We start from the raw sequence: 25,311 nt of genomic DNA, 5'->3' as shown, positions 1-25,311 counted from the left end.
TTGTAAGTTATACAGGGAAATGTAGTGTCTCCATGACGCGATTGCTCTACAGGAAGACATAAATTACCTTATAGACTGGTATAAAATGTGGCGCTTGAAACTTAACAGTAAGAAATATGACAGTATTACAATTACTCTGAAAAAGTCTCCTGTTGCCTCCAAATACCATATTAACGATTCCCCTATAACACACTCTGCTAGTCATAATGATCTGGTCAATCTTTGATTCGAAACTCATGTTCTTACCACATCTTCTCAATAGTTAAGAAATCAATGCGTATTTCGGTTCTTCTTTACCAATTCACTGAACTACGCGCTGTGGCATCATTAGCAACGTTCTATAAAACTAATAGCGCCCAAGATCGAATACTGCTCTCCCGTATGGGCCATGGCCACACCTACACATCTCTTTAAATTCTATTCTATTCTTAATTTCTTTATTGCAATAGTGCGGTTTGTGTTTCAGCATTTCGAAAATTTCCTAAGGAGGAACTCTTGCGACATCTTAATATCCAGACTCCGGGAGTACGCAGAAATAACTCTGACCTGAAATATCTTCATAAAATAGTTAATGGAAACTTAAGGTCGGAAACTACTTCAGGAACTATCCTTATGCATCCCTTCCTGCATAACCAGGAATATCCATCTATTCCACCTTGCCCACCCCAGGTTGACAATTATACATTTTTTTTTAACAGGATACCGAACTGTTATAATCATGTAAGAACTGATGTGGACAGCTACCCGGTGTTTGAAAAAGCAATTAAACGAGTTTTGACGAAATAATATTACTTTTACACTCTTTGTCAACACTGTTATTTTGTTTTTGCTTGGTCTTTTTGTTGTATTGTTTTTTTCGTCTTGTTTTCTTGGTTGTTTGTTAACATTTCCCTGTGTAAAATTGCAAAGCTATGTTTTATCTGGGAATTTCTTCAATAAATAAATATATATTCCCAAGATTCCTTAATCAATGCACGTTCCCAAACGATCATAAAAGTTGTTCATAGCACAGAACTACAACTAACTGATTTCAGCAAGGCAAATTTTCGGAGTACATGTGATAAAGAAAAATATTGTCTAAACTTATGACCTCTTGCAGGCACAAGTAAAGTTATCAAGGATAATCGTACAATTTCTAGACTCCCTCGGAAACGAAGTAGGGTTACTACCCGTCCGATTTTATTTATTTATTATTTTTGGAGTGTCCCAAGTTTGGAGAAAATGTCTCACTCCCGGCGTAGCTCAGTCGGGACTTCAAAAACGTCCGACTTAATGTTCATTGATGAAGTTGGTAATTATTATTATTATTACTAATAGATTTAAGTTTCCTCATTGATGTTAAACTCAATTCCAATCCAAACTATTTATTCAACACCTTCAAAATAAGAGGAATCTTTACAACAGCGAAGATAGGCATGGATAATTTAGGTATAACGCATATAGACTTAAAAAATATAAGGTCAATATGATAAAAATGGATTCGCTATTCTTTTATCAAGTAGATAAATGTGATCGTTCTTCACTTTCAATAGTCTACTTATATTACATTGTTATGGGAAAGGACACTTAATACAATGCTTCCATTAGACGCATGATATTACGTGGAGGGAATGAATTGTGCAGTGGGGTGAATTCGCAAGTTAATGCGATCGAAGTTCCACCATTGATCTCAGCGACCGCGAAAAACTATGAATTCGACTCCAATATCGGTCATTTACTACTACTTTTACATGTTCCCTTAAACGCTCCCTCCTTAGACCCTCCTGGTTTGAATCTTGAAAAAACGCTTCGTCTTGGTCTGGGATCTGGACTAGGGTACCTGTGACTTTAAAAAAAAAAAAAAAAAAAATGGTAACTCTCGGTCCACTCGCCTGGTTCGCAGGCCGCACATAGACACACAAACAAATTCCTTATTTTATTTATATTGGATTTTTGTTCTATTTGTTTGGTCACTGTATTATTAGAAAACACTCAACTGTAGAATGTGAGTCATTTATTTAACTGAACTTCAATTAAAAGAAAATTAAGTTACTTAATTCATTATTGTTAGTATCATGATATACAGTAAATCTCAACGTTCACAGTTACAATGAAAATCGGGAATATTTATTCATTAATAACAAAAACATATAAAAGAAAAAGTTTAATGTCCACGCGCTTTAGGCTAATGTTATGCGCTTTAGGCTAAAGAAAACGGATAAGTAACAGAAGTAAATGATTGCAAAATTAATATTATTTTTGGATGAAACTCAAATCAAACTCACTGAAAATCACTGATCACTGGATTACTGAAAATCAAACTCAGCACCACGTGTACCAAAGGCACGCGCTAGCCACCAGACCAGCTTGGAGGACTAACACATGAAAAAAAATGTAATGTTTTAATATTATTTCTTCTCTTCGTCATAATCATCATAGTCTTCTTCATCATCCTCAGTGTGACATACATTAGATTTTTTGTTTCTGATGAGTCCCTTCTTTTGCAAGTATCGGTTCATCTTCCTCTCTGTCCTTTCGGGTAGATTTTGATTGTTGAGAGTGAAAAGTAGAATGAAATGGGGATAGCGTCCTTGTGGGTGACAAAAATCCATCAACACGTACTGGCCTCGAACAAATTTAAGTGTACGAACCATTAACACAGCTGAAAAATAGAAAATTGTTATTTATTATTATTATTATTATTATTATTATTATTATTATTATTATTATTATTATTATTATTATTATTATTATTATTATTATTATTATTATTATTACTTAGGAGAAAGCAATGTTATTGGATGTATAATATGTCAAAAAATGTTACATTGTCCAAGAAAGTTTAAATCACAACTATTATACAACTTATCATACCAACGAATATAGTAAGTTTCAAAACCCTGCTCGTTGATCTAGTAGCCAATATCCACACCTGAGTGGTCTGTGACGTTCAGCTGTAGAACGATATTCTGCGTTAAAAAATTAATGAAATGAATTTCCAATTTTACGCCCTACTATTATGCATCGTCTCTAAGGCTAAGGAAGAAAATGATGGTGATCAAATAACGAATTAAATGATGGAATGAAAAGCATGGGAAAAAACGGGAGAACCCTCAGAAAACCCATCCTTGGTCGATCTCAAAGCTACTTGGAGCGAGCTGGTATCTAATCAAGGACTCCTACTAACACCAAAAGTGAGCATAGGCGCGCACCCAGAAATTGTTTTTGGAAGTGTTCCAAGCTTTACATAGTGGTCCAGACACCCTTCAAATCTAGGCAAAACTTCAAAATTCGAAATTATCACAAATACGAAAGACCTTTCACATTTAATAAGGAAAGATGTAAGGTTTGCAGAAAAAGGTATGTTTTCGTGTAGCTCCTAAGGCTTGGGCCTACAGTTAGTACCAATGTGAAAGATTAAAGTCGGTGGAAGAAGGCCATATATCTACCCAGGTAGCAGACGCAAAGTACATGATGTGAAAACAAAACAATGTTTCGTTGTTAGGCGCCAGCAACGATTGTGCAGAACATTGTTATATTCATCGTTCACGACATAGGACGTTAATATACTTTCATGTATCAGTCAATATATGGATACATAAAATTAGATCGAAAGCCAAAATTGATATACTTGATATTGAATTTCATGTAGACTTTTATTTTGAGTCCAGCCGAGTCCAGTTCTATTATGTGCTGGATGTGATAGTAGGGGATGTTATCTGTTAGAGACAAAGACGGATTGTTGCCCATTTTTGCCCGATCTGGTTTGAAAGACATATTTGTATGTAGGTAGTGTAATATTTTTGGGAATAGTATTTAGGCTAATGACTATTTTTCCTTGTCATTCTCGAAATGTCATACAAAACAACACGAAGGAGGCTTCTACAAGTCCTGCGGAATGTAGAAGGAAATAAAGCCACCAAAGGCAACATCGGATTGGTTTCCTTTAGAAAGAAACGTCCACCGAATTGACTAGTACAATACTAGTCCGAAAAGACTATAAGTAATTGTAAAATACTCCTATCTATATTTAACACACACACACACACACACACACAATAACTAGATTGTTTTCATAAGAGAAAGAGTACAGATGAAGTGTAAGATCAAAATCATTTCCCTGTTAAACAAGTATAGTTTTATTGACAAAGTATACAAATGTTTGTTTTCAGGAAGTTTTTTGCGGGGTCCGGACCCGGTGGACTTCCCGTCGGTGCGCCTCTGGTGAGCACTCTACTACTGAGTCAGAGTTATTCCTTATCCTAGGTTTGAGTTCTGCTGAAAAGCATGTTTTAAATTGTCCTTAATGTTTCTACGTTCGTGTCCCTGTCGTTTGGATAAGAGGAAAAATCAGATCAAAGATGAGTAGATAAAAGATCCTTAAAGATAACTTGAGAAAAATTAGGTTCAAAATAAAAATAAAAAAACAAAACACTTGAGTAGAAAAAAAGTGGCTAACGAATATGACGTTGTTACACGAGAGCATCGGACGCACTAAAGTAATTTGGATCTCCCCTGTATGTCCTCGCTGCTGACGAAAGACACAAGCACAAAACAATAAATAAATAAATTTGAAGAGAATAAAGATCTAAATTCTGCCCTGTCACTATCTCTGTTAAATCGCTTATATCCGAAACATCGAAAAGAGTTACCGACCTCAGGGACTACGTAAATTAAGACTCAAGGATTTGATAGAGATTTATCGGTGTGATTTTGTCATTATTATTATTATTATTATTATTATTATTATTATTATTATTATTATTATTATTATTATTATTATTATTATTATTATTATTTCTTATTAATGGATCTTCAGACAGCCGAATGAGGTCATTTAATGCACAATCCAATACCTTCCAATAGAACTTCATCTTGGTTGGTCGATTTTGAGATCAGCGTCCCGTTCAGCATCTAGTCTATATGAGACGTGAACCTGCAGCTTAACGTGGAATCCGAACCACATGATATTCTACCTGGAATCGAACCTGGTTCTAACACTCAAAGGCGTACACTCTAACCATATAACCACGAGGAAGCTCGGAGCTCTATCTTGGTTTAATGGTTAGATTCGTCTCCTTAGCATGGAAGCCAAGGGTTTTATTCTCCGTCAGAATGCATGTGGTTTAGATTACACATCAAACTAGATCCACGCGTGCTATTTAACGACCAAATGGAGGGAGGGATAAGGTGACTTAGTGATAGAATGTTTACCTCTGGTGTGTGGGGTCCGTGGAAGATCATGTCCATGGGCTTTCTCGCAAAATCTCGTTTCCTCCAACATTCAAATTCCACAAATTATTCTATCATCATTTATTTGCCTTAATTATTTGTCTGCCTTAACCTAACGGGCATAATCGTGGGACGTTATCTTAAAGATTTCATTTCATTTCATTTCATTAACAATATAATTTTAACCAATAAGTGATTGAACTTTAACTTAATATATGTGTAACCAATTTTGCAATTTGTAATCTACCATTGTACTTTTGAAAAGTTTAAAAAAACTTTCTATGTGCAATTAATAAAAAGATATGAATAATCTACGTTCCATGTACACTATTTTAATTGTTTATGACCGTCAAGTCGGCCTTACAACTCACTTATTAGATAAACTGTATATTTTCGCCGATTTTAAATCATCATGCAAAATTAATATTTTATACAAGTGAAAGAAAAAGTTATTTTCTTTCTTAGCTCTGAACGCTTTATAACAGGAGAGAAGCTGCCGAGTATAATACAAAGAAAATACTCTTTATTGAACTGAATGTTTATCTAATTAGTAGTGTGCTTCAGAATAGCAGACTTTTCTCTTTTCTTGAGTGAAGTTACTAACTCATGATTTTTGCTACTAAAACTATTTTGTATATACTTTTCATATAAGTGATTAACAGCGTTTAGAAACCTTTTTAAATACGAAGTTGTTACATTGACAGACCAGGTGCGAAGCTCTTTACACTGACCCTTTAGTATCTCAACTAAATTGGGAATAACGCTTGTAGTCTATATGAATTGCAGACGGAATTGCCAATCTCCAGAATTGTCAATCTGTATTCTTTTCTATTAAACTGTTTTATATTGGATTACCATATAAAATATCGATTAGTTATAGACTGAATTCCTAAAGTTTATCTGCAACACTTATTCAATCTGTGCGTCATCCAAAAATCCATGTTTCAGAATCCTGCGGCACTCACGCAACAATGTTTATAGAGGGAGTTTTTTCTACGGGCACATATACTTTGAAGTACTCACGATCTACCTTCATAAAAATTGTTGTGGAAGTACTATAGATTCTGAAACATAGATATTTGGATAGGGCACATACTAGTTCCTAAGTAAAGTTTTGATCCGACTATGGTAGGTCCCACAGTTTTGGAACTGTGAACTTTTAAAGTTATTTTTTTTATGTTTTCCGCAGCATATAACTCCGAGAGGAAGCATTCGTGCACCCAGGTTGGTCTATGCTTTTTATCTTATCTTGATGTCAGGAATCACCTCCCAAATGTTGTCGGTGTTGTTTTGAAACACCCTGTATATACACATGCATTCAATAAATATGAATTCGTTTAGGTTTTTCTTTTTTATTTCTCTGTGTACGAATATTTATGGATTTATCAACTTGCCAGTCGTTAAGTTAGTTTTGAGTAAATCGCATTTGAAAGTGTTAGTAGGCCTAATACATTCATTTTAATGTTATTCGCTAGTGAAACTAGCGCTCTCACGCAGCTTCTAATAAAGCTAGACCCATGAACTCTTATATTGCCGGATAGAGGGCAGGCACACAAATCCGAATATATACATAACTTAAAATTGACAATTTTGAGTTGTGGCGGAGTTGCAGCCGTGGTGCGATATGCATACATGTGCGCGCTACCCATGTCGTATCACTTATTTGCTATTGTTATGAATTTGCGCTTGAACAGAACGTGAACCCTGTACCAGGGCAGCTGTTTCTTTAGGGACTATTCCAGGAAGAAGTACCTAAGAGAGACGGTAGGAAGCATATTCTTTATATCCGGTATGCAATGATCGTGAAATTAAACTTTTGTGTGTTTCCATCTGGAATCGAACCCGGGACCAGAGCCAGTAATGATTTCAGATTTCTCCGAGGTGACTTTAATACACGGGGGATGAAAGAAGTAGTGCGAAAATACTGGTATCAGAAATTGAGTAAGATCGGAGATATATCCGGGGAGAACTTCTTAGCTCTGGGAAGGAATTTCTCTGGGCAACCTACTGAAATCATCACTCCTCATCACTATGTTATTTTGTGAAGTTTAAGAAATACTAAAACTTTGACCGAGTATTAGACTCTTAGTTGTCCGTTTTTGATTTGTTTAACTTTTTAGACTAATTATTAGAGAAGATAGAAGCAAAGGGTGTCGTAAAGAATGTAAAGAAGCAAATGGTGGAATATTAAGTTAGTTTTAATGCTTGAATTTGTTGAAATATAAAGCAGGGAATTTGAAAGTTAGAAAAGGTATTTAATTTTAGGTGGCGTGAAATTTTTACACTTGTGAAATTGTAAATTAATGGCAACTTTCTAGAATTGGAGAGTTGTTGATAAATGAGTGATTAAATCTGTATATTACGATGGTCCTTTTTCGGTTTCCTAGTTTTTTTGAGTCTCACTTCCTAAAATGTTTTTTTTTTATATCAGCCAAGATAATCCATGAGAAAAATTAGTTCAATTCAATATTAAATGGTCTTCCAAGATTTTAATGAATTCACGCTATACAATATGAGTCGGCAAAGATTCCTTGTAAGTTTAGAATGACAATTGTATTTCAATAAACATATATTACGAAGGTAATAACTATCAAATTTAGAGATAAATTGGAAATAACGTGAAATGGGTGTTTATGGTGAAAAGCTACCGCAAAGCTATGTCGCATGACCCCTTCCTACTAAAAAAAAAAAAAAAAAGATTGGACCTGAATCCAAGATGGCGGACTTCAAGATGGTTGCCATACTTGTACTATGCAATAGTAAATAATGTTCTATCTCCATTACTTTTTTGAGAGAAACAATGACCAGACATGTGAGAAACTGGGGCTATAATTCAGTGCGAGTGGAGAAACCATTCGGCAGCACCTCCATCAACTTGGGAAGCAGTTCAAGTTGGGTCTATGGGTCCCACACTATTTGATTCCGGGCCAGAAGACAACGCGAGCAGACACCTATGTTTCTTTACTCTCTCGTCTGAGGAAGGAGCCATTTCTGGACAGGATGTTGATATGTGATGAGAAGTGGGTCCTATACTAAGCTCCATGACGCCGTTATCATTGGTGAGCATCCCATGAACCGGTTCCGAAATAGCCGAAACTAGCACTGCACCAGAAGAAAGTCCTCCTGTGTGTTTGGTGAACTGCTCGAGGCATCATGCATCGGGAACTGCTACCAGCTGGTAAGCATCAATGCAACTGCGCACTGTCAGCAGTTGAGCCGAGTTCAAGAAAAACTCAAAGCTCTGGAGCCAGCATTTTTGAATCGCAAAGGGGTCTTCCTTTTACAGGACAACGCTAAGCCCAACGTGGATAGAATGACCCGCCTTGGATGGGAAACACTATTGCATCTGCCATACTCCCCGGATATTACACCGTCCGATTATCACCTTTTCCATTCCTAGGACGATCACCTTAGAGGACACCGGTTCAAATCTCTGGTAGAGGTGCAAAATGCACTTGATACCTTCTTCGCTTCACGGCACACCAAGTTCTACCGCGATGGAACTCTTTTCCTTCCAGAACACTGGTAGAAGGCCGTCGATGCTGATGGGGATTATTTTTGATCTTCCAGGTACGTTCTCGGTGACATATTGATGTTGGGTGAAAAAACGACAGAACTTTGTTGGTTCCCTTGATATATATATATATATATATATATATATATATATATATATATATATATATATATATATATAATTGAATTAAGCAAATTTTTCTCATGGGTTACTTTGTTCTGATGTAGAATCATTTTAGCTGGTGAGAGCCAATGAAACTGAGAAGTCGCAGAATAAGGACGACTTTAATTTTATTTATTTATTTATTTTTATTTGAACACAAGAGTACACCTAGTAGTAGTGTTCAGTTATGTATTGTAACATTACTGTTACACAATTAGCATACATGTTATACATATATTATATGTGTTATACATTATTTCCATTTGATAAATACAGTGTTCTATGTGAGTCGAATATTTTGAAATTTGATTTTGTCTAAATTGCTTTGTTACTTAAAGTACACGTTCTTCTAACAGGCGATATATCTAATGCATTTGTGCATTTTTGCGTTATATGAAACGTTACTAGACGAAGACTGGTTGTGTTGTTGGCAATGTGAGAGTAGATTTCTAATAGTAGATTTTGTGAGTCTATGTAACTATGTATCTACTTAAGTCAAAAAAACACAAATGACAGTTACTTTTCCTAGTTTCAAGTGACTCTAGTGAGTAGTGTTGTGAAAGGTCTGCGTATTTTTCATATCTTGGATAAATGCCTGATTCTTTACAGATTATAAAACGTACAAATTTATACAACTTAATATATAATAATAGTATAAATTTAATAATATATAATAATAGTATAAATTTATAATAAGTTTACATGAATCTGTTTTTTTTTTCAGAGATTTCAAATTATTGCTCTGTATTCTAGTTTAGAGCGTAATGGAGGATAAATTATTTTGAGAGCTGAATTTATTTCCCAGCCTCATTAAAAATCCGAGATTTCCTTACGTTTCACTTATTAATTGCTTAGTATGAAGGTCAAATGAAAGATTTGATCGTATTGTCTCTCCAAGATAGCGGACATGATCAACTCTCTTTAATAGAGTACTATCGATTTGATATTAAAATTGAAAAGTGTAAGTTTTTCTAGTGTACAAAACTACGTTGCACTCTTTAGCATTTAACAATAGTTTGTTGATTTTACACCATTCAAGAAGCGCGTTAATATCACTTTGTAATGCGATAGTATCTCTTTCAGAAGTTATAGTACGATTAATGCTTAAGTCATCTGCATATAACAATTTATGTGATTGTATTGTACTAGGTGAATCATGTAGGTATAATAAGAACAACAGAGGCCCAAGGTTTGAACCCTGCGGAACACCAGAGTAAGACAAAGTGCTCTTGTAACAAACGCGCAGTTTACGTTCGCGAAGATAGGATGCCATGAATCCACGTAACTTATATGTAAAGTTGAACATATTGGACCTGATACAGAGTCTTTTAAAGTATGAGTAGCGTCATACTAAAGGCCTGACTACTGCAGGAAACATATGTTAGTCGAACTCTTTAATATGTCATTAATCATGCGTCAGAACGACTCTGTACAAGGCCTATTGAGTTTACTGAGCAGTATATCGTAATGACACCAAAAGCCTTACTAAAGTATGTGTACACTACATATACTTAATGTCATTTTTGTTGTCAATTTCTGAAGCTAAATAATGAGTAAACTTAACAAAGTTGGTTATTGTTTATTGACTTTATATATATAATTTTGGAGTGCAATTTGCATGTTGCGTCGGGAAATTTTACGTGTCGGTTGGGTGGGATAAAATAAATGTTGGGTTTGTTAGAATAATCTGAACTAGATTCTTGAAACAATCTTGATTAATTTATTTCATTTAGACAGTTGATGTGTATTTTAATCAAATCTTAAATTCTTTACACATGTTTACAAAATACAAAAATTAAATATTTACCACTACAATAATTTTGGGGTTTTCATTTTGGTTCACGACAACTTATATCAAAATCGAATAATTTTTACGAAAGCTATCGTAGACTTTTTAAAAATTGGGGAAAGGTTAATCCAAAGTTTTACGCATGTAGTAGTCTATTCTGCAAAATTATCATATATGTAGCTCTATGTTTAAATTTGCAACATGAGAGAACTTTATATCGTCTTACCTCATTATTCTGCATGGCTTGCAATTCCAAAGAGTAAGCTTATTTCGACAGATGAGGCACATACCGAGTTCCATTAAAATCGGATAATTTTCAAGAAGAATATTCTGCAATAGACCGATACCAAATGCCTATCGAATCCAATGATAGAAAGCTCGCTACGATAGCTTCAATCATATTTTATGTCATGATATTAAGAAATCAGGAAAACTTAGCATTCTTTCACTCTTAACAATTTTGGTATGTTTGATTTGCTACATGAGTTTAGCTAATTTTGCAGTTAAAATATGAATTTAAGAAACAAAATAGGCGAAAAAAGTTTACGTTTCACCCCCACATCATCGGAATTGAATTAGCTAAGGAACCAAATACTCTCATATGACATAACTATACATCCTATAAGGCCATAAAGGTCATAAAGAAGATTTATTATTGTATGTAAGGTAAAAATAAAAACAGTTATATAAAGTTTAGAGTACTTATTTAAAATATGCTATTTCGAAAAGATATACATATTTAGTAGAAAATTTACCGTTTGAGTAAATATTTAAATAAATTATTTATTGTTCCATATCATCTCATCGTTTTATGAAAACTAACGAGAAGCATCAATAAACTTCGATATGAAGTGTAAAATTGTGCAGATTGTTAATGAGCGGGCAAAGTTAACACTTGATCTTGTTTCTTAAAGATAATTTATTTTTGGCATTTATTCCGAAGTTGGGCGTCCGCTTTCGCCACGTTTTTTCGCTGTTATCTCCTTTGCACACTTTCTGCAATTTGTTATTAGGTTCATTAATCCGTGCTCTTCACAAACTTTTAAAAGAATTTGCTCGTTATCTAAGTATTGCTTCACAAATGTTAAAATGGTTAGTTCATTGCCCTTGTACATTCGCCATGTTTGATAACATAAATGCTCGTTTCTTTCCCACAATGCAACTATTCGGTTACCTTGCGCCAAGTAGTTCCCTCCGCTCGCCGTATAGTCCTATGTTTATAACCGCTTATATATAACACATAAACAGATTTTTCGAGACTTATATATTATCAAGCACACAAAAGATCAAATTATCCACATCTTTCCTGTAAATTTTAAAAATTTTGCTGGAAAAGGACGCTCAACTTTGGAACTTAACCCTTATTTTTTGCTAAATTAATCATTTCAGTAAACAACAACGATTGAACCTTACACAAAGGATCAATATTTACAAAATCAGAACATTGGTGTATACTTCGTGGTATTGGCATATAAAAATGATTTGTATGTGTAATATAGTGTGCTATTCTTATAGTAAATAATAATAAGAGTAATGTGTTAAAATACAAATAATACATAACAATATGTAGAATAAATGCTTAATGCAAATAAATGATATTTTTAGCAAAACCTTTTTAGCGAAGTGTTGACACTTTCTCAAACATTTAGCAAGATTGGACGTACTTGATACGCGCTAACTACGTACATTACAGTCAAGAATACCGGGTATTTGGTCATGACAACGTAAAATCCGAATGAAAAGACTTCATAGCATAGCAAGTAATGTCAAACAAAATTGAAGATCCTTACCTGCTGAATGCTCGGAGTACCGACATTCATATGTCCCAGGTTTAATCTTTGTGCATTTTCCTTCCTCTTCATCCTCGTTATCATCATCATCATTATTGCCATCATTGACATCATCATGAAAACTGTTTGCATTTATTTGTATCGGTACGATGAGAGATCGACATTTAGAAAACATAGCGAGTGCCCAAAATTTATGAAGCGTCCAATTCCCTTCATCAATCTGTATATTTAGAAAAAAATTAAAGTTGTAAATTTAAAACTAAACTAATATATATATATATATATATATATATATATATATATATATATATATATATATATATATATATATATATATATGGAGAGAGAGAGAGAGTGGTCATGCATCAATGACGGAAAATTTGGGAGATGAATCTACAGGTAAAAACAAGCAAAAAATGTCATATGAACATTGGGTGTGTGCGGCTTCGTTTGGACGCTAAAGGCATCTGAAGTGTCTGAAGTGTCACCTTCCGAGGCGGCAATTTGCAATATCGCAAGAATGGAGAGAAATACGAATGTCGGGTCAAAAGGTATCAAAGGAAACCCGACCCGAAGAATCCAATTATGCATAAGTGATGGCGAAACAGTGGCGGCGCCAGGGTACACAAAGAAAGTAAATGAAACACGGAGAAAAGTGAACAATTTACATTGACAAACTGTAGGAGGGGATGTTATATGGAACATGCAGCAACAAATGTTAATGAACAAAGGCTACAATGGCTACGCTGTGGGGGCACTATGGGAGACGGAATGTAGGAATACAGTATCTATGTAACGGAAGAAATAGGAATGTTGGGTCAAAAGATATCAAAGGAAATCCCATCCGAAGAATCCAATTATGCACATGTACTGCAGAACAGTGGCGGCGCATGGGAGCTTCAAAGAAACTGTTAAACACTCTTAGTGATAAAACATGCAGATCGTACAAAACACGTGTGAAAGATGAGACCCAGTGTACTGTATAAAGCGAAGTATTGTACTTACCGAGGTCAACATAATGACGATCTACAGAAAGTCTTCAATATGTCCTACTTGTTCTTCGAGACAGACAGTTACACGATGACGTAACGATTCTCTGACTTGTGGCAATATCACTGGCGTTTGCTGTAATGTGGCTAATGCAGCTTATGCACGCTGGCAAAGATCTTCAATGTCATGCACGGGCCGTGTATACACGAGACTCTTCACGTAACCCCACAGGAAGAAATCTAGGGTATTCAAGTCGGGTGAACGAGAGGGCCATGCTCGTCTTCTACCATGATCTTTCCACCTGCGCGGAAACGTTTCGTTCAGATATAATAATAAGACGAATAGTGTGACTGAATGGGAAGGGACGCCATCGTGCATAAACCATATACACTGTCGTGTCCTCAGTGGCACACCTTCAAGCAGAATAGGTAAGCCCTGGATCAGAAACTGGAGATACGATATTGCTGGCGTTCAATCGCTGTGGTAAGAAGTGTTGTCCCGCAGCGTTGTCATCAATAATACCAGCCCCACATGCAATTGGATACGCTGATGATGCTTCGTCTCTACAACTGCATGCGGGTTGTTGGGTTCCCATCGATGGTCATTGTGAACATTTGTGATGCCATCCCTTAAGAATGCCTCATCCCAGAACATCTATGCTAGAACTTTTCACAGCGTTCCATTCACTTTCTTTGTGCCCCCTTGTGCCGCCACTGTTTCGCCTCACTTATGCATTATTGAATTCTTGGTATGGGGTTTCCTTTAATATATTTTGACCCGACATTGCTATTTCTCTCCGTTACAAAGATATTGTTTCCTACATTCCGCCTCCCACAGTGTTCCTACAGCGTAGCCATTGTTGCTTTTGTTAATTAACATTTGTTGCTGCATGTTCCATGTAACATCCCCTTCTACAATTTTTCAGTGTAAATTGTCCACTTTTCTCCACGTTTCATACACTTTCTTAGTGCGTCCTCTGGTGCCGCCACTGTTTCGCCATTACTTATGCATAATTGAATTCTTCGGATCGGGTTTGATTTGATATATTTTGACCCGATATTCATATTTCTCTCCATTCTTAAGATATTGCAAATTTCCGCCTCGGAAGGTGACATTTCAGATGCCTCTAGCGTTCAAACGAAGCCGCATTCACCCAATGTTCATATGACATTTTTAGCTTGTTTTTACTTATAGATTCATCTCCCAAATTTTCCGTCATTGTGTTTCACACATATGTATAGGGTGTTTCAAAACAACATCGACAACGTTTGGGAGATGATTCCTGACACCAAGATAAGACAAAAAGAAAAAAAAGTATAGACAAACCCGGGTGCACAAATGCTTCCTTTCGGAGTTATAGGCTGCCGAAAACATGAAAAAATGAACTTTAAAGGTCCATAGCTCCAATACTGACAAGTAAACCTTACGTTTGGGTGAATCGAGTAGCTGACTGAGACACATATGAGAAAGTAGTACTAAATGTGGTCAGTATTTCAGTGAAGTTATAGGTGCGAAGCTCCAGGGGTTTAGGAGATACAGCTACCAGAACATCATATGGAAGTACAGAATAGTCTTTATACAGTTGGAGGTTAAAGCTCTGTAAGACCTCTTGTAACGACAAAAGGTGAATAACAAATATATGGGTACATATTAGGACTAGGGGGAAGTCATATAGTAAGGGTATACCTGACGGCGGCCATCTTGAAATCCGCCATTTTGAATTAAGGTTAAGTTTTTAAAATAGGAATAGGGCCATGTGATACATGATTTAAGGCGCAAATTTAATCAGAAGAACAATGGTGACGTTAATTTTGATTTACGTGCAATTGGTAAAAAGTTACAGGGAAATTAAATATTGTTGCAGCATATGTATTAGTCCTTTACCCCACCTTGTAAATTTTGTGTTAATGATAATAATTAAATAAAAAGCAGGTGGATAAATATTAGGTCTATGGTAAGAGTTGTCTTGATGGCGGATATGTTCAAATTCGTCATTTTCAATCAGACAAAAGTTTTAAACAAAACGCATAACATTGACACCTTATTAATAGCAAATTTTACCATAACTTCAACGGTATAACCATTTTTGCTTTATCATTAACCAGCACAAAATTAAATGGATCGTTCCTTAGTACTACTGCTTTGACGGAATTGTTAACGACAAATGTGTCAAGTGTAACTCGTTTACCTTTGTCAGGTGTGCTCACTGTGAGCAGAGCATTTGTGCAAGTCATGCACTCTTTTCTGAACTACATATTGATCGTACTAATTGAGGACTTTTCTGGAAGAAAGATCCAAGTTCAATTATGACTTTGGTCAATTGAATTACAATTTCACTTTGGTCATTTTTCCTTAAATTAGCAACTTGTTTATGCGATAACAAATGCTGGTTAATGATAAAGCAAAAATGGTTATACCATTGGACTTATGGTAAAATTTGCTATTAATAAGGTGTCAATGTTATGCGTTTTGTTTAAAACTTTTGTCTGATTCAAAATGGCGAATTTAAACATGGCCGCCATCAAGGCAACTCTTACCATAGACCTAATATTTATCCACCTGCTTTTTATTTAATTATTATCATTAACACAAAATTTACAAGGTGGGGTAAAGGACTAATACATATGCTGCAACAATATTTAATTTCCCTGTAACTTTTTACCAATTGCACGTAAATCAAAATTAACGTCACCATTGTTCTTCTGATTAAATTTGCGCCTTAAATCATGTATCACATGGCCCTATTCCTATTTTAAAAACTTAACCTTAATTCAAAATGGCGGATTTCAAGATGGCCGCCGTCAGGTATACCCTTACTATATGACTTCCCCCTAGTCCTAATATGTACCCATATATTTGTTATTCACCTTTTGTCGTTACAAGAGGTCTTACAGAGCTTTAACCTCCAACTGTATGAAGACTATTCTGTACTTCCATGTGATGTTCTGGTAGCTGTATCTCCTAAACCCCTGGAGCTTCGCACCTATAACTTCACTGAAATACTGACCACATTTAGTACTACTTTCTCATATGTGTCTCAGTCAGCAACTCGATTCACCCAAACGTAAGGTTTACTTGTGAGTCCTAGTGGAGTCGGGTCAAGACTTTATTTAGGAACTAGTATGTGCCCTAACTAAATATCCCTGTATCGGAATAATGCGGTACTTCCGCAACAATTTTTATAGAGGTAGTTGGTGAGTACTTCAGATTATATGTCCGTAGCCAAACTACCTTCATAAAAATTGTTCCGTGAGTACCTTAGGTTGAGTTGAGTTGATTTTAGTTTAGCGTCTCTTCCAGCAGCGAGGCTATATGAGACGTGGACCTACTGATTAACGTGGAATCCGAACCACATGAGCTCCCTCCGGGAATCGAACCCGGGTCTCCCACGCCAAAGGCGCGTACGCTAACCGCTTAGCCACGGAGGAGCTCGTGAGTACCTTAGGATTCTGAAACATGTATTTTTGGATAGAGCACATATTAGTTCCTAAGCGAAGTCTTGACCCGATTGCGGTAGGCTCCATAATTTTGGAGCTATGGATATTTGAACTTCATTTTTGCATGTTTTCGGCAGTCTATAACTTCGAAAGGAAGCATTTGTGCACCCAAGTTGGTCTATACTTTTCGCCTTTTCTTGGTGTCAGAAATAACCTCCCAAACGTTGCCGGTGTTGTAGTATCCTCCCCTTGACGCTCAAGTGTACACTGGATAAAATGGGCTTCAATCCTGCTTTACACTGGCTAAAATTGCATTATCGTGACATAAGTATATTCGTTTCCTGCAGAATATGCGACCACTATTTATTCAAATGAAGGGCAGATTGCATCAGAATCTATGATGAAGTTTTTAATTTTGACTATAGAACTAAGGAGTAGATCTATGAAATCTATGCAATTTGAGCTCAGATTTGCAGCATCAGTGCAATATCATCTCTACAAAAGAGTCGGATTCCCAATTTCTCCATTTGTTAACTGATATTAAGCGCCATACCACAATATGTCCCAACAACAGCGCAGGTCGTTTTATATTTGAAATTCGTCTCTGCTTCTACTTGTCAGAGAAATCAACTCCGGAGGTAATACGAGAGTTTCGCATGACTATGTGGATAAAATATTCGCCTTTGGCGCGGGAGACCCGGGTTCGATTTCCAGTGGACCTATTAAGCTGTAAGTCCACGTCTCATATAGCATCGTTGCTGAAAGGGACGCTAAACTCAAATCAATCCAAATCCGGGGATGATGTAGAGAACAAGAAAAAATGTAAGATATACTGGTTTCATTAAATAGCTAAGGCAACGAGAATGTAGATGGATCCTTTACTAGACAGATAAGAGGAAAGAAGGAACTCTGGAAATCGAAAATTTAAAAACGTTCTGAAAAGGCGCAAGTATAATTAAAATTACCACTATAATCATATAATTTCTCTCTCTCTTTTCCCTATCTGAGTATATTTATTTCAGCATCCTAACCTCTCCGTTACAGGATTACGATAAAAAGGAAACCTATAGAAACGTCTCTGCCGCGTCACACGTTCCTACAAGTAAATCCAACAATCTACCACTGAGCTTATACGTTATATTGACAGTTTTAGTAATTCCCTTCTCTTATCTGTTTGGTAATTAAACTACCTATATTCTCATTGTTTTGGTTGTTTAATGAAACCAGTGTATCTTACAATTTCTCTTTTCCTCCACATTACATCTGGAAATTAGTATTCTGACGAATAGGATGCAAAGGCGATTTTCAAGAGTAATACGACCTACACTGTTACTATTACGTAGTTAACCTCACATATTAAACAACAAATCGAGAAACCGGGAACCAGACTCTTTTCAGAGATGAGATTGCTGCAAATCTGAGCTTTAATTATTTAGATCTACTCTTTAAATCTGTAGTGAAAATATAAACTGTTCCACAGGTTCATATGCAATTTCTGTGCAGACAGATTCATATGCCTTTAAGTAAATCGTGACTGCATACTCTGCAGGCATTTGCATTTTTTTTTACAATTTACATTGGCATTTGCATTGCATTATATTTGCATTTTTATATTATTATAAAATGCATTTTTTAAACAATAATAGTACACAGGAATCTACGTTAAGTTATAATCAGGGAATATCTTTCATTTGAAAATCTTATGGTCGCCCACGAAGTCTATGGTTTCAACAATGAATAGCATAGCCTATAACAATACTATGCTAAAAAATTGAGTAGGTATATTAGCCAATAATGCGTTATAATTGGTTTGAAAAGGAAAAATGATGTGTCGCACGTGTGATAAAGGGGAAAACACGTGTTTTCATCACTACATAGATATTTATTTGTAAATAAATACATTTTTCTCTAACATATACATCAGTAAATTTACTAAATTATACGTATTGCACAGATTATTGTCAGTATTTATTTTATTTTTGAACTATAAGTTTCAAGATCTGACTTATCCCAGAGAATATTTTATGTAATAGTCTATCTTATTTTAATATATTTTCAATTCACATAATGTTTTCTGAAAGCGAAGCAAGTAAAAGTATAATTTGTTTTTGTTTATTTCATCCTACTGAATATATTAAAGTTGCTCTTGTTTGTCTATTGAAGTTTAGTGCCCATTTTCAGCATCGAGGCCATATGAGACATGCGTCTACAGCTTAAGATGGAATACAAACCAGCGACTTGCTTTCAATACTCTCCTACTGGAAATCGAATGCGTTACTCTGTGCACACGTTACCAATGGCTCACGCGCTAGCCACTAGACTATCGGAGAGGGACGAATATTTTAAAGTTAGCTTCCTAAAGCACTACAAATTTAATTTAGATTTGATAATTTACCAAATAATCGTTACGTACATATCAAGCTACTGGCATAGAAACTTTGTAGAATTGTTGCTAACATTTATTATGAATGTCTTCTAAAGTGTCAAAATTACCACGAGACAAATTGCGCCTATAGCTTAATTACAGTAAATATTTAAACTAGGCAGGATTCTTGCAAGAAGTGCATCAGGAATATAAGGTGACAGAGACTAGTAGCACTAAAACCATCGCTATTATATGAATGTATACAGTAGTTCACCGCTATAGTGGATATATACGATATAGTGGATATAGTGGATATATAGTGGATATAGTGGATATTGCCAAGTTAAATCTAGTTATCTCGATACAACGCCATTCGTTCCTTAGTAGGTGTTTACTTTTATTAGGATCACACTAGTGGAGCTTTTAAGATTGTAATGTTAGTACGTAATGTTCGCTCACACGATGACTTTTAAATACTTTTTTTTTTTTTTTAATTTTTGTAATCCATAGCTAGAGGGATTATTACCATAGCGTTCGCTAATAGAGTGAATCCTTTAGCACCGTTCACGATTAACCATTGGCGTCTCTGGCATGTAAAATTTGAAGGGGGGGGGCATCAAAGAAATTGATTTAAATGGTACCGGTACTTCCTAGTCCAAACCGGTTTATTATCTTCGATTTCATTTTTACCCTTCTGCTTACCTTCACGGATCCCCTGAGGTATATCAAGAACTCTGTTATAATCGTTTCACAACCTGAATATTATATTCCAAATAAAAAATTATTATTATTTATATGTTGTTCTATTGTTAGTAAATAATTAAATTAGAATAAAATATTGAATATTTTGTACTTCAAAATATTGGGGAGACGTGTCCCCCTCGTCCCCTCCGCCAGAGACGCCCGTGCGATTAACGGTGACTTTAACAGTGGTTATCCTCTTTAAAATCTAATATAACATTCCTTAGCTTCTACACAACCTGTACAGCAGCAAAGAAAAGTTAATTGCGTATAATAAAAACATATGTAGCTTTTCTTGCTGCAAAATGCTTCTCCGCTCCGGATATCCCATACATGGAATCGCGTGACTCTTTTTACGATCTTTAGCAGAGTTTATTATGTTATACTATCATTAAAATGTTAGTGTAATCTTCCTCCATTCCAAGAAGCTTGTCACTGGAATTACGCAATTTTAAGCCCTGAACTTTGATCATTCCTCAAGCTCTTTAGTGAGGGACGACATACTCTCACGACCGAAGCTTAAAGATGACCATTTTCCACTTGGCATTCGTGCTCACTATCTGTAAAGCGCTCGCCCAAACTAATCGGAATCATTCTCACTATCACTAGCTTTATCTCAAGCTTTCCCTTATTTATATCTCATTAGGGTTGCTCTTAGTAAGGGCTCAAGGTTCGCTATTGCTCGTAAATCTCCATTCACTACTCATATTGGGGCTCGAGATCGCTTGGTCTTGGACGTTAGCTAATTATCAACTTATAGTGCTCCTGCTCATACTTTTCTACACTCAATTATTGAACTTGAGCAGGATTGAGCCAACCTTTCAACTTTAGAATATGCGAAGAATCCAATTTTTGAATAAAGAATTACTCGAATTTTAACATAACTAGTTTGGAATTCATGCACCAAAATAATCCCCGGCTTCCCGGTGGAAATTAGCACTTTGCTTACTAACTTAACACTGTATATAAAATTATAGTGTAAATAATGGATACTAACCTTTTTTGCACTCAAGTCTGCTGCAGTAACTGAAGGACACCGCTCGAAAGAATCAGATGGTATAGCACTAAGCATCTGTGCAAAACCTACACTCCTCTCTTTTCTATCTTCCACATCACTGGATTCTAAGTCTCTTTTAGCTCTTGCACTTATGTTAGAGATGAAACGATCGAATCTAGACAATGTAGCAAATAAGGCGTCACTCTCCCTTTTCTGCAAATTGTGCTTTTGATCCGTTGTACTTACAAATAAAATGCTATTTGTTATAACCATGAACAAACAAAGGAAATATATCTGAAAGGTGCTAATAGCAATCATTGCAAATGTTCACTTCGTATCAAATGGTCACAACAGAAGCACAACTTAATATACCTTCAGTCATTCTAATTGCTGCAGTCAAAAGATTGACCTAGATCATGACAATTTTTAAATATGAAAATTTGACCTTTTTAAGTTGATTAAATAGCTTCATTCTCGGATCACAGCACTCAGTCCCTCGTTCCTGGTTTAGACATTAAAAAACAGGATGTCACGTATGCAGGGTAAATTGCACAAGCAAAATTAGAAACGAATTGACAGTCCAATGCCACATGGAAATATGTGTTAAGAAGGGAAGCTACGTCACGGGATTATTAAGGTCACCGTTCGAGAGAGGGGCCAATCCTAAATGTCATTGTGCTAGTTACAACTAAAGGGTTTCTGTAGAAAGGGACAACAACATTATACTCAATTGCCATCTTGTACCACATGTTCAGCAGAACAACATAATAGGGAGGCACGGTGGCTCAGTGGTAGAGCGCTTACCTCTGGTGCTTAGGGTCCCTCGTTCAATCCCCAGCCAAGTAAGTTTATAGTGGGCAACATCCGGTCCGTGGGTTTTTAACATTTCCTCCCACTTCCTCATTTCGCCAATTCTTCCATCATCAGACCCAATACAAATAAAAAAAACATTCATATGATATGTATAGCATTTTTTAAACACATATTTCAAAGTGTGACTTACTTTAGCCCTTAACTACTGTTGTAAAATTGTGTTACACTAACACTGTTGTTGGGTCTATTAGACCCAGCACTATTTTATGTTTATAAATGATACTATTTAGCTTGATTCAATAATACAAATATCTGTATTTTCTGACGTTTTGCAGTCCTCGGAATATTTCACAGTAGCAAATACCAAAAAGAAAAGGAATTTTTTGGTGAAAAATTAAATTAAATGAAATGGCTCTCTTTTTTGTTTGTAATAAAGTAGTTAAACAATTACATTTTTTTCTGTGCATAACAATGCTGGTTGTGACACAACAATCATATTCTTTTGTCTTAATAGTGTTCAAAAAAGGAAATATTGCAATACGTACACAATTCACTCCCTAATAACTAAAACTTGAGGAGGTAAACATGTCTGTACTTTTTTGTTCATTTTTTCACAAGATTCAGAAATGGAGTGCACATTGTGTTGGCGCATTCTAAGCAAAGAGGTCTGAAACATGACACACTGGTATTGTGTTTTCCTGTCTTTTGCTGAGCCACAGAATTGACGTCTCTTCCTTTTTCCCAATCTGCTTCCCTCCCTGGCTTGTTGGTGTGATTCTTGTTCGGTAATACCAAGAACTCTCGACATGGATGTTCGTAACTCCAGGCTCATGTGAGGGTTTGACAATCTGTTTCTGATGTTGAGCTGGACAAGTTCACGAGCAACAGCTTTCATAAAGTCTAATATGGAAAGTGTTTTAGTTTGTGGGAATGCAGAGAACAAAATAAAAGCATTCACCCCTGCAATATCCAGGATGCGAAAAAATATAGCCATGGTCCATCTTTGTGTTCGGCAACTAGTTGAATAGACACTGCATTTTTCATCTAAAGAGTCCACTCCACCTTTCGTCATGTTGTAATAACTTATTATTTCTGGTAGTTCGTCCACATTCTCCCTCGTATGGTGCATGGATGATACCAAAATTACTGCTTTACCTTTCTTTGGGATATGTGAGATAACATAATCTGGATCGTTATCAGAAATATCACTATCACTAACTTCGTCTATAACAGATTGCATGTACGATTGAAATCGTGGATCTGTCACTGAAATACTTCGTGTGTTTGCTTCCCTCTCCACTGCATAAACAGCAAATAATATCACTAAAATAGATTGCACAGCAAAATGAAAAAAGTTACGCTGCCACTGTTGTGGGTCACATAGACCCACCCACAACGTGTAGATCTAACTGCAGGCGTTAAACAATCACAACTGTTCTGCCACCAATCTCAGTTCACACTGATATGCAGCTACTCGGAAGACAACAGCGCTCACGTGTTAGAAAGTAGTACTACGTAACGTAAAATTTTCTTCACGGGTCTGTGAGACCCACAACAGCAGTTACGGGTTAAAGACTCACTGTATATCTTGAAACAACTTTTATTTATTTATTTATTTATTTCATATTTTGTTGAATGAGGCGGAATCTGTTCCTTTACTTCCCCGTTTGCGTATGCCACTGGTCATAAGAATCTCTTTCTTTTACAGCTTTTTTTTTTTAACGAATACTTCCTTATTAGGATCAGCCAATGCGATCTCTTTTACTTTGCATTCCTCCTTTCATTAGAGCATAAACGTATTACTGCTCTTTATGTTCTCTTACACAATACAAAGACGTTCAGACTGCAAAATAAAGATCTGGATATATATATAAATTAGGGATGAGCAAAACCGGTTTTTATAAAAACGGGACACCGGTTTCTAGAAAAAACGAAATCCGAAAATCGACATTTCGGTTTTCTTCAAAACCGGTTCGGTTTTCACTGAAACTGGTTTCGATGAAAACTTTTGGAAAACATAAAAATATTGTGGAAACGGAATCGGTTTTTGGAGAACAATCAAACACTATTCTGGTCAGAAATAGAACCAATTTTGAAAAAAAAAAACAAAAACGGAACTCGTTTTGGAGAAAACCGAAACCGGTTTCGATGAAATACCGGCTTTTTGAAAATTTTCAAAAACCGGTTTCGGTTCTCCTAAAAACCGAAAACCGGTTTTGGGGCCCACCACTAATATAAATGATGTATGTTTTGTAACACATAAAAGTCACGTGAGGCCACTCTGGAGTCTCGGTTGTTGGATATACTTTGAAATTAAACAATAAATATGGCAGGGAGTTTGGAAACTTACATTTCTCTGAAAACATTTCATTACTTTCGAGTCAAATTTTGCATCTTACATTTCTCGCACTTCCATCCTTAAATAGAGCTCTGAAATTTCGTATACATATCTAAAGCCAATAAGAATGCAATATTTTCGTATAATTTTAGCTGTAGCTAATAGTTTTAATGTAAATTAATTAGATAGAAATAATTATCACCCACTAGCTGCTTATTCAACCCAGACCCTCACAGAAGTGATTGGTTGTTGTGACGACTATAGACGTTTTTATTAACCTTACATGAACAAGTCACTTGAGAGTTCAGATTTACCAAATAAGTTTATTAAGCATTACTGCAATAGATGGGAGAATGAGTTAGTGCTGGTTCGAGATTTGCGTGGTACCTCTAACAGAAAAATTAGGAACTATTTCATCAATTCATCTGAAACAGAGTTCTTTCGTGGTATCACTACGATCGTGAAGCAAATAATTAAGGTTCATTAATTACTATAACTATATATGTATACTAGGATCCTACTACAACACCCTTCTTCTAAGATTTAATTTAGAACTGATTGAATCTGAAAACATCTCAGTAAATAACTAATATAAAAAAGTAATAAAAGTAGTAAGTAATAAAAAAATAATAACTGTAAAAAATACTTTTAAGCAACTTTATAAAATGCACTAAACGGAAGAAATACTTTTCTTTTCGGTGGGGTAAAATGAGGAAAAGAATATACATTGGGCGCGATGATTGATTATAATAGATTATAGCAAACCATTTCACTGATACGAAAAAAACTTTAGCTCTCAACCTTAGAAACAACACCCAATGCTTTTAGTCTGAGGAAAATATAAAAACATTGGACACGATTCTTGATTACAATAGATTATAGCAAAACCATTTCCCTGGTACGAGAAAAACTTTAGCTCTCAACATTAGGAAGAGCGCCCAATGCTTTTAGTCTGTCACATTTTTTCCTTTGAGACTCAACCCACTTTATTGTGCATTTAATAAGAACATTATTATTATTATTATTATTATTATTATTATTATTATTATTATTATTATTATTATTATTATTTACCGTTATTATTTTTCTCGATGAAGAAGCACATAATATCTAAATTTACAATTATACAAGACAATTATACACTTCATGAGTAAAGTGATTCGA

At 35.5% G+C, this 25,311-nt stretch overlaps 1 protein-coding gene across 1 annotated transcript; it reads right to left on the bottom strand.

Annotated features, from left to right (window-relative positions):
• Positions 1-1,960: 1,960 nt before the first annotated feature.
• LOC145694193 (uncharacterized) lies at positions 1,961-21,503 on the bottom strand. Its single transcript, XM_081770307.1, has 3 exons — positions 20,997-21,503; positions 12,467-12,686; positions 1,961-2,641 (listed from the first exon to the last, which is right to left on the bottom strand). Exons 1-3 carry the CDS (start codon positions 21,312-21,314, stop codon positions 2,388-2,390), a joined length of 792 nt encoding a protein of 263 aa, XP_081626433.1. The 5' UTR covers positions 21,315-21,503; the 3' UTR covers positions 1,961-2,387.
• Positions 21,504-25,311: the final 3,808 nt, after the last annotated feature.

This window comes from Thermobia domestica, chromosome 9 (genome assembly GCF_964235325.1).
Source record: "Thermobia domestica chromosome 9, izTheDome1.hap1.1, whole genome shotgun sequence".
Classification (NCBI taxonomy): domain Eukaryota; kingdom Metazoa; phylum Arthropoda; class Insecta; order Zygentoma; family Lepismatidae; genus Thermobia; species Thermobia domestica.
The sequence above is the reverse complement of the archived record's forward strand: the minus strand, read 5'-3'. Positions and strand labels throughout refer to the sequence as shown.

What these genes read in the sequence shown, in the direction of transcription:
- LOC145694193 (XM_081770307.1), bottom strand. Translation starts at nt 21,314, where the DNA reads ATGATTGCTATTAGCACCTTTCAGATATATTTCCTTTGTTTGTTCATG. An exon ending in CAGACTTGAGTGCAAAAAAG is followed by an intron (nt 12,687 to 20,996) that starts GTTAGTATCCAT and finishes CTAAATATACAG; the next exon opens with ATTGATGAAGGGAATTGGAC. An exon ending in GTACTCCGAGCATTCAGCAG is followed by an intron (nt 2,642 to 12,466) that starts GTAAGGATCTTC and finishes TCTATTTTTCAG; the next exon opens with CTGTGTTAATGGTTCGTACA.